General features: G+C 42.1%; 1 protein-coding gene across 2 annotated transcripts in view; it reads left to right on the top strand.

Annotated features, from left to right (window-relative positions):
* Positions 1-15008, top strand: part of NBEAL1 (neurobeachin like 1) — a 978461-nt gene that overhangs the window by 943223 nt on the left and 20230 nt on the right. For both annotated transcript variants that reach the window (XM_085648956.1, XM_085648955.1), the window contains one exon: positions 13912-14060. In XM_085648956.1, the coding sequence (XP_085505082.1) occupies positions 13912-14060 (149 nt within the window). The remainder of the gene's footprint in view (positions 1-13911; positions 14061-15008) is intronic.

The following is a 15008-nucleotide window of genomic DNA, read 5'->3' as shown; positions in this document are numbered from 1 at the left end:
GTAGGAACAAGCGATTAGGATATATTCTTTTCAAAGGAAACAGAAAGAGTGTAGAGTAGGAGCAGAATGGGCAGAGCATGGACAAGACTAGTCCTTCGAAGCTTGGAGACGAAAGATATTTATGCACAGAGAGGGTGGAGCAGGGCTTGAAGACCAGCTGTCTCTTGACCGGAGTGTGGCTTGAAGCTTGATCGGTAAGAAGATTGTTCTTGTATATCTGCTCCAGGATTTGCATGGGGACTGTTTTCATGATATCTTTTATGATGGACATGTAGGTGATGGGGCGATATTGTCTGGGTCCAGGTTCAATACTGCTGCTTCAGCTTGTACAAAGATGTTCAACACATCCATGTTACACCTTTACACCTCAGGATAAAACTACTTCTGCGACTGTTTTCTTGTCATACAGACTTTGAACCAGTCCCACCTGAAAATCTTAGTGGTTTGCCAAATAACCATTTTCTGCCTCACAATCACATCAAGGAGCTCTTCACCAGCGTGAACGAGTTCTCCAACCCCACAGCCGCCGAGTTCTACATCACTCTCTCCCAAGAACTGTGACACACTCTGGTGGACTTCTTCCACAACAAGATCTCAGTCATCAATGAAAACTTCAAGCCCCAAATTCTCACCACCAACAGCATCAGCCTGTTCACACCCATACACACAAACCCTGAACACCGGCGCACCCATTAGGACCCTCTCACAACTCAAGCCACAATCCTGAACTTCATGCTCTCAGGAGCACCCACAGACATCCGTCCCCACCACATCTTCAAACTGAGGAGCAAGATAGTTGACGATGAGCCCAAGAAAGTCTTGAATGCCTCCATCACTTCAGCCTCCTTCCCTGAGAACTGGAAAGATGCCGGAGTTAGGCCCCTCCTGAAAACAAAATCTGCAGAACCAAAGAACTACTGACTCCCCTTTCCAGCGAAGGTTCTCCAGAAGACAATCAACCAGCAACTCACCGAAACACCTGGACTATAGCAAACTCCTAGACTCCTCTCAATCCGGATTCAGAGCCAACCACAGCACTGAGACAGCCCTGATCGCAGCCACCGACGACATCGGCGAACCAGCAGCTCTCATCCTCCTGAACCTGTCAGATGCATTCGATACCATCTCCCGTCACATCTTGATCAACAAACTCGACGACATCGGAATCCAGGGATATGCCCTCAAATGGATATCTTCATACCACACCGGAAGAACCCAAAGAATCCGTCTCCCACCGTTCACCTCGGGATTCAAGAAGATAATCTGCAGTGTCCCTTAAGGATCATCCCTCAGCCCCACCCTCTTCAACACATACATGGACACCCCTGGTCAACACCGTCAGATGCACAGACTCAACATAATCTTCTATGCCGATGACACCTATTGCATGCTATCGCTGTCAGAAGACCCCTCCACCACCAGAGCCAACTTCCTCTGGTGTATGATGAATATCGCCAGCTGGATGAAGGACAACTGACTCAAGCTCAACTCTGACAAGACAGAAATCCTCATCTTTGGGAGCAACACCTCGCCTAGGAATGATGCATGGTGGCCTGCTGAGCTCTGCCCATCCCTCCCCCCCCCCCCCCCCCCAACAAACAACGTCCCCAACCTCAGCATCATCTTTAACAGCAAGATAGCTATGAAGAAACAGTTACATGCAGTTTCATCTGTCTGCTTCCACATTCTACGCATGCTCTGCAAGATTTTCAGTTGGCTTCCAGTCTACACCAGAAGGCACATCACACAGGCCCTCGTCACCATCAGGCTGTACAATGGGAACACACTCTAGATAGGAATCACCTCATGTCTCCTTAAGAGATTACAGACAATCCAAAACTCGGCGACAAGACTCAGGCGAACCCTCATCACACCTCACCTCAAGAAGCTACACTGTCTCCCGATCCAGAAGAGATGCCAGTTGAAGATGTTCACCCAGGCATACAAAGTCCTACAAAATGAAGGACCAGCATACATCAACAAGTGCATGACCTTCCACCAACCGACCAGACACATACGATCTGCCTCCCTCTTCCTCGCAGACACACCCCTAATCCGCCGAAGCAACAGTGGAGGACGTTCCTACTCACACCTTGTGGCTAATGCTTGGAACGACCTTCTCCTGCACCTCAGGACCGTCTCATCGCTCTGGGAATTCAAGAAAGGACTCAAGACCTGGCTGTTCGAATCAACAGGACACCTCGGAACAGTTAGCAATTCCTGCGCCTTGAGACCCTCACAGGTGATTTGCTATGTTGATTAAGTGGTTGATTTTTATCACCCTTGTTGTAATTTCCCAATTTTATCTAAAGGTCCTCCAAGAAGAGATGCATGCTTTGCTGCTCAAAAGAGTCATATTCACTTGTCAGAATGAAAAAATGCACTTGGAAAAATATTGATAACGTTTGTTATAATTAAGCCCCCAGAGTACTGAGGGAAGATACAATAAGGGTTTACTTAGCAAGGCTACTCATGCCCGGACTACCCTAAATAAGCAGCGCCATCTTGATTCCCCATTAACAGTAGAGAAGATCCCACTGCACACTGATTACCTGATGATGGGGAAAACTCGAGAGATGAATGGGTTCCCACCCGAGTTCTATAGCACTTATAGAGGTATACTGGCCCCAAAACTCCTTGTTCTATTAAAGCATGCACGCAAAGTTGGGTTTCTTCCAGAATCTACCTGTGCCCCTTGTATTTGAAGGTCATATCAACCCCTTTCCTAGTTAAATAAAGAATACAAAATTCTGGGGAAAGGAATATCAGATAGAATGATGGCAGTTATAGGGGACTTGATCCATTCGTATCAACACAGGATCATCCCGGAACAGAGTACTCATTTAAATCTGAGAAGACTTCTTCTGGTCCCGGACAGGACCCCCGCCACGGTACCAGGTGTGGTGGTTGCCCCACATGCTATTGAAAAGGTATTCAGTACTCTCAGGTAGGATTTCTTATTTGCTGTATTGAAGAAGCTTGGTTTGGGGTCCGAGATCAAATCTTGGATACATATGTTGTACGGGCACCCAATGATTACAGTGCGTACTGGACAGGTTTTCTCCGAACCTTGGTTAATTCAGATGGGAAACTACGGGAAAGGGCACAGAACTGCGGGTGTGACTTGACACAGAGATTCACATGATCTCATTCTGTGCTGATGATGATTTATTGTATTTGAGGGGAACACCCACACAAGTCTTCAAGAAGTTATGGGATTGTTAGAAGGATTTGGGCATCACTCCAGATTAAGGGTTAGTTGGGAGAAATCCTGTTTGTTCCCGATTTCCCTGGTTGAGTCGAACCAATACGATGCAGCATGCCTTGTCTAAAGTGGGAGCTGCACACTTTTTGATACCCTCGAAATGCGGTTATACCACTCTGATGACTGTTTGATAGTGCTGACTTGGGGAGAGCAGTTGCCAGGGTCAGGTTGTCTCTTAATCTTTGGAGGAAATTATCCCGTTTGCCGATGGGATTGGTATATATTGCTAAAATGATGGTTTAACCGCAGCTACTGTACCTGTTTGTAGTATTTTCAGTGATACTGTGGGGCACCTGAATTGTCTATTCTCAGGCTTGATCTAGGCAAAAGGGGACACAATTGTTGTTCGCTACAGTGATGCGGTCATTGAGCGAACGAGGTATGGGTGCGCCCAATTTAGAGGTGTAACAACACACAGCACAGCCAGCTGTCAGGAAGTGTTTATTAATAGAGCTCCTAGGGTGGATTCGGAAGAACCAAGATGGCGGATTGAAGCCGCCACGGAGAGCTGCAGCCTGACGGTCTCCCTATACCCGCTGCAATAACTCGCGTAATGCTGAAACTTTAAGCGAAATATCACGGAGAAGTCTTCTGTAACTATTGAGCCGAACGAATGTGGCAGCTTTTCCTTCTGAAATTTGAGCGGAGATCATTAGAGCGGTTGCTGGCTGCTTACTGCTCTCTCCCGAGACGCTCGTTTGGTTGCTCGACATTCCACTGGCCTGGTCTCTCTCCTCCTGCTGCAGCAGTTGTCTCAGACCTCGAACGCGGGGAAAGGATGGCGCCGCCGAAAATGACACCGCGGTGCACCCGCACCGGCCGTAACATCGCTGGGAAAGGAGAGACTAGCCTGCTCACGGGTGCCGGTGGAAAGGAGAGACCAGGCATTACGACCAGCAAACCGCTCTCGCATCTACTACAAACAGGGAGAGTTCCGGAGCTCTTGGCAGGCAAGTGTTCGTCTGGCAACAATGTTACGGAGACTTTACTTACTGCGATCTCGGACGGTAACATTGTTGCATCAAGTATTGTTGCTCCCTCAACAGATACTGCTTTGGTAGTAGTGGACAATGACTGTGATGTGAGTGTGTCTGGCGTAAGTAGCGGAGAAGGTGGGGGGGGGCCTGCTAACTGAGCCTTTGTTGTCAGCACAGCACGATGAGGGGCTCAGTAGACACGAGGAAGAGGAAGAGGTAGTGGAGCTGCCCACATCTCTTGATTTGAGTCAAACTAGAAGTCAAAGCAGAGAAACTGGGGAGCATAATGTGGCTTCGCTAGCAGGTGGAGCTCAGACTCTTATTTCAGAAGGCAGTGCCACACAAGAAGGAGAAGGCAACAGCGAAGTTAACGATTCTGCTTCATTTGATGATATAGAAGAACCAGTCGAGTTTTCAGAGCAGACGGGGAGTAAGTCATCGACCATCAGAAAGGGCAAAGGGAAAGTTAAAAATAAATCTAAGAAAAGTACACTTCATCTACATACTGTGCCTTTAACAGAGAAAGCTATTTCCGATAACAGCCCCCTTAGGAAATGGGTGCAAGCAAAAGGTGGCGTGCGAAACATGGCATTAAGACTCTCAGGTGCTAGCTGTATCGAGGATAATTTAACGATACCTCGTTCTGGTGGTGTGATATCAGAAGCTAGTTCTGTGCAGGGTGTTCCAGGAGGAGCACAGCCTATATCTTCAAGTCATAGTGATGTGTATTCCTCAAAGGAAACCCAAGCCACTCGGGAGAGGGTTTTATCTGAGGTAGGAGCTGCTGGTTCTCAAGAGGGGGCGGTACCATCACTTTCTCTGATCTTACAGTCTTTAGCTGAGCAAAGACAAGAGGCGAAGCTACATTATACGCAGGTTAGAGAGGATAATAACAAAATCCAACAATCCCTGCGGGAAATGACTGATAAAATCAGCGGCCTTACACAAGATATAACTGAATTGCAGCAGAGAGTTTCCGCAACCGAAGAACTATCAGCACTTACAGATGTTTCTGCTAAAAAACATGAGGAACAGATTTCGGGCATACAAATTAAACTGGAGGATATTGAAAATCGCCAGCGACGACAGAACCTCAGACTCTTTGGTATTTCAGAAGAAGTGGAGGGGTCAGATCCGAGGGGGTTTTTGGTCAAATTATTTCAAAAAGCCTTTCCTGATCTCTCTGATTGGGACTGGGACTCCCAACTTCAAAGGGTCCATAGACTGCCGTTAACCCAGAGGAACAAGGGAGGGCAATATCCTCGCCCTTTTTTGATTTATTTTGGGAACTTCTTACTTAGACAGGCAGTGTCAACAAAAGCACGACCTAATGCCCCGGTCTCAGTAGACTCTTTTTCTTTTTTTGTCAGATCAGATCTAAGTAAGGCTACAATGGACAGACGTTGGAGACTGCGCCAATTTATTGATCCTATAAAAGCTCTTGGCGCTCAGGCCTTTCTACAAGAGCCTGCACGTTTGAAAGTTCTTAAGGGTAGTCATACTTATATTTTCTTGGAAGAAAAGGAAACAAGTGCGGCAGTCGCTAAGTGGCGGGCAGAAGCTGCCGAACAGGGATAGAATGGGGGTCTGCTTTATTGTGTCTTTGGGCCCTGGTTTTTCGTTTCTCTCTTTCTTACCTTTTTTTTTTTTTTTTGAAAGTCAAAAAGAAGTGCAGAACTTGTAGAAATTGTGAATTATGACTTATGATTAGAAACAAGGGAGGGTTGGGTTGACCTATCGGGCTGTGGCTCTGCAGCGCTGCCATCTCCAGCGGCAGCTGTTAATAAGGGGGGGGGTTCTTCTAAGAGACGGGGTGTGGTGTCACTCTCAGATCTGAATTATGTTCGGTGAGGGTCAGGGAGGGAGTATGAGGTTGAAGGGGGGGAGAAAATCGTCATCATTGGGACACTGTGGATTTAAAGAATGGGGAAGATTTTTCTTAGTCTTGTGTGGTATAATTAATAAACCATATGCTATAACTCATTTAATTTTGATAATTATTATTACAGGAGGAGGATTAACTCAAAAGACAAAAATTAATTATGAATTGGATCAAATGTCTCGTTTGTAATGTTGCCGGCCTTAATAGTACAGTTAAACGAAGGCTAGTCCGAGAGGAGCTACGAATGTATCAGTCTCAATTAGTGGTTTTAACAGAAACACATTTGTCTTACAAAGACCGAAATTTATTGGTGGATTTGGGGTTAGATATAATTATTAGTACTACTCAAACTGTATCTATTAAAGGGGTAGCTATTTTAAAAGATAAAAAGTTTGATTGCAAAGTCATTAAAAAACAGGCTGATCAATGGGGGCGATGGGCAATAGCTCAGTTGGATATAGGGCGTAAGAAGTATGTGATCTGTGCCATATATGGCCCTAATGTGGATGACCCTGCTATTTTTGAATTCCTCAATTTGGAATTGTTAAATTGGGAGGGGGAAAAACTAATTATGGGGGATTTTAACTGCGTTATAGATTATCATATAGATTCTACAGGGAATAGGCGCAACCTAAGAATGTGTAAAACACGCAGAGCAATTCTACAAATGATGAGGCTTCAGTCCATTAAGGATGCTTGGAGACATATATATCCTTTAATACCGGGCTATACTTACTATTCGACCCCTCATAAATCATATTCTAGGATTGACATGGCCCTGGTGCCTGATAGCGTACTTACAGCATCAAAAATGGAAATATGCCCCCGGGTGACTTCCGACCACAATCCTATTATTTTTTCTTTTCAGGTTAAAACTGAAGATAAGGAGATTAGGCCATTTTCCTTCCCCAGGTACTTGCTGACAGATAATGAATACCTGTCGAGTACCACACAGCAATTGGAGGAATTTTTTAAAATAAATACTGGGTCCGCATCCCCAATAATTGTATGGGATACTATGAAAGCGTTTGTTCGCGGCATTACACAAAAATATATTTTCTTACAGAATAGAAAACGAAAAAGTGAAATGGGGAATTTACTACTTAATCTGCGTAACATTGAGAGACAACATGTGAAGGTGGTCAAGAATAAGGATCTAAAGGCTCAGGACAGTATGTTTTCTTCTTTAATTGATGCAAGAGTTGCAGTAAAAAAAAATTTAAGAGAAAAAATGGCTGCAAATTATTGTAAGCATCGGTTAGAAAAGTATGAGTATGGGGAGCATATAGGACATGTATTGGCATATCAGACTGCAGAGACAAAAGCTAAAACTAAGATTGATTCTATTATGGGAACAAATGGGATATTATATACGGAACCATCGGATATTTTAGATCAATTCTTGCAGTTTTATCAACAGCTATATTCTTTGACATGGCCCTCTAATCAAGACGAGATACTAGGGTATATTAATAATTGTGGTCTTCAAGTTGCAGATAATGAGAAAATTGTCACATTAGAAGAAACGGTTTTGTTAGAAGAGGTTGAATCTGCATTATCATTATTGCCTAATGGGAAAGCGGCTGGTATCGATTCGATACCATTAGAGTTTTATAAATCTTTCAAACAGACTATACTTTTACCTCTTACTAGTGTGATACAATATGTAGCTATTAGTGGAGAGGTGCCGGCATCATGGAATAGGACACAGATTGTGTTCTTTTAAAAAAAGGGCAAACCACCAACTGAATGTGGTTCATACCGTCCAATTTCTCTTATCAATGCGGATGCAAAGATATTTTCTAAGATCTTGGCAATCCGCTTAGCTCCGCTTATGCCGGATTTTGTTTCTGAAAGTCAACACGGATTTATATTAGGGAGGGATACTACTGCTCACGTTAACATGGCTATTAGTTCATTCGATTATGCAGAGCAAAAGAAAATAGATTTCGGTATGATCTTATTAGATGCTGAAAAAGCATTTGATCGTGTCAGATGGGAATTCTTATGGGCTCTTCTATCAAAGATAGGTATAGGTAAGCAGTTTCAGTCCTGTGTAAAAGCTTTATATTGTAACCCACAAGCTAATCTTTCTTATATGGGATCTAGATCAGTTTCATTTAGGATTTTATGTGGGACCAGGCAAGGTTGTCCTTTGTCTCCACTACTTTTTGCTTTATACATAGAGCCGTTCTTACGCATTCTTCAATCTTGCGCATATATTAATCCGTTGGTATCTGGTACTTTTAAACTTAAACTCACAGCATACGCTGACGACATAGCGGTTTATGCTACTAACCCAAGAGTGGCCGTGATTAGGATCACAGACGAAGCTGAGAAATATGGCAATGTCTCAGGGTATAAGCTGAATGTGAATAAAACTCAAGTGCTTACTACAGTCGGGATCCAAAATGTTACGTCTGGGGCGTGTACAACTGTAACCTATCTGGGGGTAAAAATAACTGCTAAAGTTAAACAGATCATAGATATTAATTATGCACCACTTTTACAGGCAACTACTAAGCTGTTTAAATTTTGGCATAGGCTTCCTCTGGGATTACTTGGCAGATCTAACCTAATCAAAATGAAAATACTCCCCAAATTCTTATATTTGTTTCGGTCAATCCCTTTGAAAATCCCTAACATATTTTTCAAAAAACTTGAGGGCATTTGTAGTAGCTTTATATGGGGTTATAAAAAACCTAGGAGAGCAATTGAGTTACTTAAATCTTCGTATGAACAAGGAGGATTAGGCTTCCCGGATTTTAAAATATATTTTTGGGCTTCATTTACTGGTCGTTTTCGTTGTTTTTTGGGTCTGGACCATACTGATCCATTATTTAAGCTTATTTTAGGTAATCAGAGGGACATGTTCTTGTATGGAATAAACGATCCAAATTATTTTAAGAGAGTCAAGTTTAAGACTCTGAGGGATATTGTGGCTATTTGGAGAGACATCTCTCTCAAGTGTAAACTACCAAAAATCCATACTAAATTTCCATTTTGGGGGAATCCATTGCTCCCTGAGATTTTTCAGGATCAGGCTGGCAAATCTTGGAGTCAGTATGGGATCTCATGTTTGGGCGAAATTTATGATGAGAGAGGAATTAAATCATTTGAAAATTTGCGCATAATTTATAAGTTACCGACAATTTTTTTTTAAAAATATTTGCAAATAAGAGACTATTTGACTACAAGTTTTGTCGCAAATGAGTTCATTCAGTCAAATGTCTGGGATTGTATATATGGAGGAAAGACCAAGTCTTTAATAGGTATGATGTACACACATTTATCTAGCTTTAAATTAGATGGTAGTGTAAAATTAGCCGAACGCTGGAGTCAAACTCTGGGTATAGTGGTCTCTCCTAGTATGATTAAACAAGCACTAGCTAATGTAAAGGACTCGGTGCATTCCGTCAATCTGCAACTCCAGCAACTACGTATTACTTGTATGCTATATTATACGCCGGCTAGAATAGCTAAATGGGCTCAAGGAAATATGGTGGGGGATAAAAAATACTGCCCTAAATGCGGATTGTAAGCTGCTGATCTGTTACATATGTTTATTTCGTGCCCATCACTGACGGTCTTTTGGCAGAAAATCGAACAGTTACTCCAGTTAAAACTTGGATTGGATCAACCATTGACTGATCTTGAAATTATGTTGGGATGCAAAGAAAATAACTCAGGTATAGCACGTCTTTTTTCAATCTTAATGGCGGCTGCTAGATTAGCTATTGCTAGGGCTTGGATTTCCCCCACACCTCCTCTGGTTGAGGATTTTTGGGTTATAATCAAAGAAACTTATGGCTTAGAGGCTGCCCTGGCAAGTACAAGGGGACTTCGTTCCTTGGTCAAATTAGAAGCACTTTGGCGACCTATGTCCTTTTGATTATATAACTTTATATTGTCTTTGTGATTATGTAAATTTGAGTCTTCAAGTTTTCTAGTGCCCTCGTGATTATATAACTCTATATTATTTGGTGATTATTTCAATTTGTGCTTATATGGTCCTTCATGATTATCTGTTTACTTTATGACTGCTGCTTTCCTCCTCCATATTTTATTTATGCAAAAAAAAATGTATTCTCTTCCCTTCTTTCTGAATTTTTCATATGGTTGATGTATATTTCTATATGCTTTTGTTTTATTGTATCTATGTGTCTACTATGATGATGAAAATAAAAATATTTATTAAAAAAAAAAAAAGAGCTCCTAGATCAGGAGGAGTGATGGCACTATTTTGGGGAACACAGCAGGGCAGTCAGGGCAGCTCATTTCTTCTGGTGTAAGTATGTGACTAGTCTGGGAGGAGGGATCCCATATGTTCCGGCCATACTTTTATGATGTTTTCCAGAATTCATAGCACTAACACAGGTATTAAACAAGAGGTCCTGGAGTGAGGCTAGAATCTCCATGGTGGGAGACTTGTATCGGGGTAGTTTACCGACCATGTTTGCGAAATTGAGGAAAGAGACAGGAATGCCGGCCGGAAACTTTATGGCACATGCAGAGTTGATAAGAGATGCCAGGATTGCATGGGGTGCTGAGGACAGTGGGCCAGAATGATCTGACATGCTTACGATCATCCATGACTAAGGCTTCTGTATACATGCTGCGACTATCCCATATATAACTCTGGCACCCTCTTTTTACACTGATATCTCCTCAGTTAAAACACAATGGGAACATAACCTCGGTAGTGTGATCCCGGACCCTAATTGGATTAGTGCTCTGGACTACCACAAATTAGTGACCTGTAACCAGAAATTTGAATTTACTCAGATGAACTACCTACTTCAAATATACCTTTCACCACAGTGAGTGGCTAAGATATTCCCTGGGGCGCAAGATCTTTGCTCTGGATGTCGACAACCACTGGTGGATTTAAACAACACATGGTATGGACCTGTGGGCAGATTCAGATATGCTGGTACAAGGTACTGTGAATGACAGGGTATATTGCTGGAAAAATGATTGTAGCTGTTCCCTGACTGCATTTGTTTGGAATTATAAGGCACCAAACTGACAAAATATAAATGTTGCTTCACTCACATAGCATTTTTCTCAGCTAAGCGGAATATTGTGGTGGATGGACAGAACGGCGCCCTCTACTTGGTAATGACTGTAAAATGTGCACACGAGGACGATGGTGGAAGTGGCCGCCATCTGTGCAGTTGTGGGCTGGGGAGTAGGGTCCTGTACTAATGGCAAACAGAGAGGGATTCCTGGTGGCAACTAAGGACAAGTGTGATGAACTGCCGCCATAGACAGCAGGGTAAATATCAGGAGCAGACAATAGGAGATGTACCCCGCAGGCGACATGGGGAACCTGTTGGGATGAAGTAAGGATCTGAATACTGGGTTGTACACAAGTGACACACTGAGGAACCTTGGTAAGGTTTTGACTCTGATGAAGTAGTTTGTTAGACAGCATTACCTACAGTCTAACAACTAAATGCATTGGATGCACAAGTGATGCTTCCAGTTATACTCAAAGTGTGGGGAGGGAGTTGGAGTTGTGGAAAGTTAATTTACTATTGTTGATAACTGTTTCAGGCATGTACTATGGGTTGTAGGCTAATTATTCGATACACCGTATTGTTTATATATGCTGAGTATATGGAAATATAAAAACCAGGAAAGAGCAATTTACAAAAACAAAAGTTTGGCATAAACGAAAGAATTAAGATTTTCACCGTGGCCAAGATTGTTGTGGTTTCACGATCTGCATGATACATGCTACAACTTTCTCATCCTGCTGACTTAACAGATTATGGTGAACACATTTTGGTACAATTTCAGTGCTCACCTTTTCACCTCCATTTCATGCCCCATATTTTACAAAAATTAGTTTTCTGGTGTTGAAAAAAATGTTTTGCAGCTGACTAATGAAAGGCTGCACAGAGCATGAGCCTGGGTTCTCGATCTGTCTCGGTGTACGAAAATGATTACACGCATCTTTGAGGCCTCAGTTGTCTCACTGTCTTCAGCGAACTATCATCTTCCATTGAGTGCGCCGGATGGTATCTTTGCAGCATACAGTATTATCACAGATAAGAATGAAAATACCAACCAGGTTTGTGCGATTCAGTGGCCAATTTTCTCACCCATGCTCTATAAACGCGCTCATTCTTGCTCCTAGGTTTTTTATGGGTGTAAAAACCACTATCGGGACATAACAGTACCGCTCAGTTTTCAATTTTCCTTAACTTAAGGCACACAATCAGGGATACGAAAAACTTCACCCAACTCTAGATTAAGCATGTGGCTCGGAATTAGCTCACCGATCGCAGACTTTACACTCTTTTTCTCATTATTATTCGTACCCTTTTCAATTCATTTTCCGTGTTTGTTTCCACCAGATCTGATGCTATTATCAATGCATGCACCACTCCTTCTGTGAAAACATGATTTTTAAATATTACTGAACCAGCAATGCGCACACACATTTAGCAGTATTAGAGATGTTTTCCTGAAAGAGTGAGGATCGCCTCAATCCCTTGCCGTTGAGTGCCTCATGCTCACAAGAGGAGAGTCGTCTTTACTTAAAACCTGTGAAGCAGAGGGGTATCCGCCTGGCTGTTCATTCTTTTTGCCTTGTGATAAATAAACAAGTGCATTGGTTCTGAAAAACAGCACAAAAAGCTGCATTGCAGCAAAGATACTATATCACTTTTGTCTGCTAAATGTGAGTGAAATCCCTATCATGGCCTCGAACCTAGTTTCCTTTCAGAACGTAAAAGCCTATGCTCTGAACTTGCCGGAAAGGCCTATTCACCAGCGAAAACGTCATGTTAAACGATAGCATTCAGTCTATCGGAGCTCAGTAGAGTACCATCCATTCCGTAGCATTGTCTCTTAGGGATGTCAACAGGCTAGGACTTACGGCCTCATGTAAGGTTTAGTGGGCTGGCTGCCAAATTGTTGGGGCAGAGACAGTCTCTGTCTGCCAGATTTAGAAATTTCCAGAGGAGGCAGTGGAAAAAGAATGATGATGGCCTGATGTCCATGTCATAATGACATGGGTAATCTCTTGGCGCTATTCTTTGTCAAGGACAGCCTTCCTGAGTGGAGGTCTGCATTTTCTTCTTCACATGGGACACCTGTGATCCTTGTTACTCTCTGGGACCACCACCATATTGTATTTTGAGGCACCTCACCTCAAATGCAACATTTTTAGAACAATTAATTATTTTTACTATAATCCAGGGTGTGGGGCAGATGAAGCTGATATAATTCTTATGTTTTCAGAATACCAGGCACAGGTGAAATATTTCACACTGATTTCTAAGATGGTGAAAATTCTGACAAATACTCGATATAACATTCCTATTTAAGCCTTTGAGACGAGTGTATGTGATGCACAGATTGTGTTGCTACATTTTGGTCAAATACACTGAAAGGCCGTGCATGAACAAAAACGTTGACTTAAAAATTTTTTAAAAAAGCATCTGTCTGATTTTCGCCAGTGGCGACTTATATTAGTGTATTGCCCTCAGCTCATATTTGTGATATAAAACACAAAGTGTAGAGGCAAATTCAATTTTATTTGGAGCAATAGTGCCGATACTGGAAATACGATAGACGAAAAGACCTATATATTATTTATGCCATCTTTGTTTAATGATTTATAGACTACCTAATTTACGTTACATAACTTGTGTAATTCTTTCCGAATTTAAATTCGTCTTGGATATTGTTATAATATATGTATTGAAATATTTATAGATGTGCCAACGATTTTTTTGGGTATATTTTTTAACTTGTTGCTCCTTTTCCTGTAGAATAAAAATGCACTCCATCTGTATTCTGTGAATGGGAAATACTTGGGTACAGAGAACCTTAAGGAACAGGTGTCTGATGTATGTGTGACTGAAGAACATATTGTGATGGGCAGCATGCAGGGAGTTCTCTCCATAAGAGACCTGTACAGGTAAGAAGTCTGACATGATGTAGTTACTGCTTGAGTTGAACAAAGCCTAGTTTTTAGTGTACAGTTTTTTGCCTTTTAAAAGTAGTCATAATGTGGTGTGTGTGATATTTTCGAAACATTTGGACATAACATGAACACACGGAAAATTATGCAGTTTTGCTGTTTGGAATGGTGAAGACCCACGTGCATTTGTACTATTTAGTGGTTGACTTAGTAGTGCGTTTAATTTATGGAAAATGATTTCCCCATTGCGGGTGTCGGCAAATGCATGTCGGCCATGAAACCTTCCCTATGACTTCAGTGAGTGATAAAGCAAAAAGATGCAGAGGTTCTGCAAACTAAGGAAATTAAATATTCAAAGCCTAAAACTTCTTTCACAACTTGAAAGAGTTACAAACGTAGCTGAGATCACAAATGCATGAGTCGGCGAAAAACGTTATGTGAATATCAGCACAAGAACAATGAGGGATTTACTTCAGAAATGCTGCTTGGTAAAGAAAATATACCCAGCAAACTTTGGTGGATTTTAAGTGAGATGATCAAGGGCTTCTGTAAAATGTTAAAATTCCATTTAATGTAACCTTGGAATCAGCTTCACACACACTTTAGAGTTGGGTACAACTAATACTTAACAGAGAAAGCACCCATCTAAAACATAAACCCCTGTAAGAGCCTTATTTAGAGGTGTATTATTGCGGTGTTATCTCGAGGGTAATTACCCCCGTATGTGGAGAAAGAGAAACTTTTAAATGTCTGAAGAAGAATCTCACATTATGGATTGATGGAGAGCGTCTATTAAGATTATGGGGTTAGACCTCCAACGTGTCTTCAGCAAATGAAGATCAAATTATTTTTATGTGCTGCAAAGCACTCAAGAATGTTTTCACATAGAAGTATAGAAACTACTAGTAAGGGGAGCAGAAGAGCAAAAAGAACAATTTTCTGATA

Source organism: Triturus cristatus, chromosome 3_2, assembly GCF_964204655.1.
Source record: "Triturus cristatus chromosome 3_2, aTriCri1.1, whole genome shotgun sequence".
Classification (NCBI taxonomy): domain Eukaryota; kingdom Metazoa; phylum Chordata; class Amphibia; order Caudata; family Salamandridae; genus Triturus; species Triturus cristatus.
This window is presented reverse-complemented; position numbering and strand designations above follow the sequence as displayed.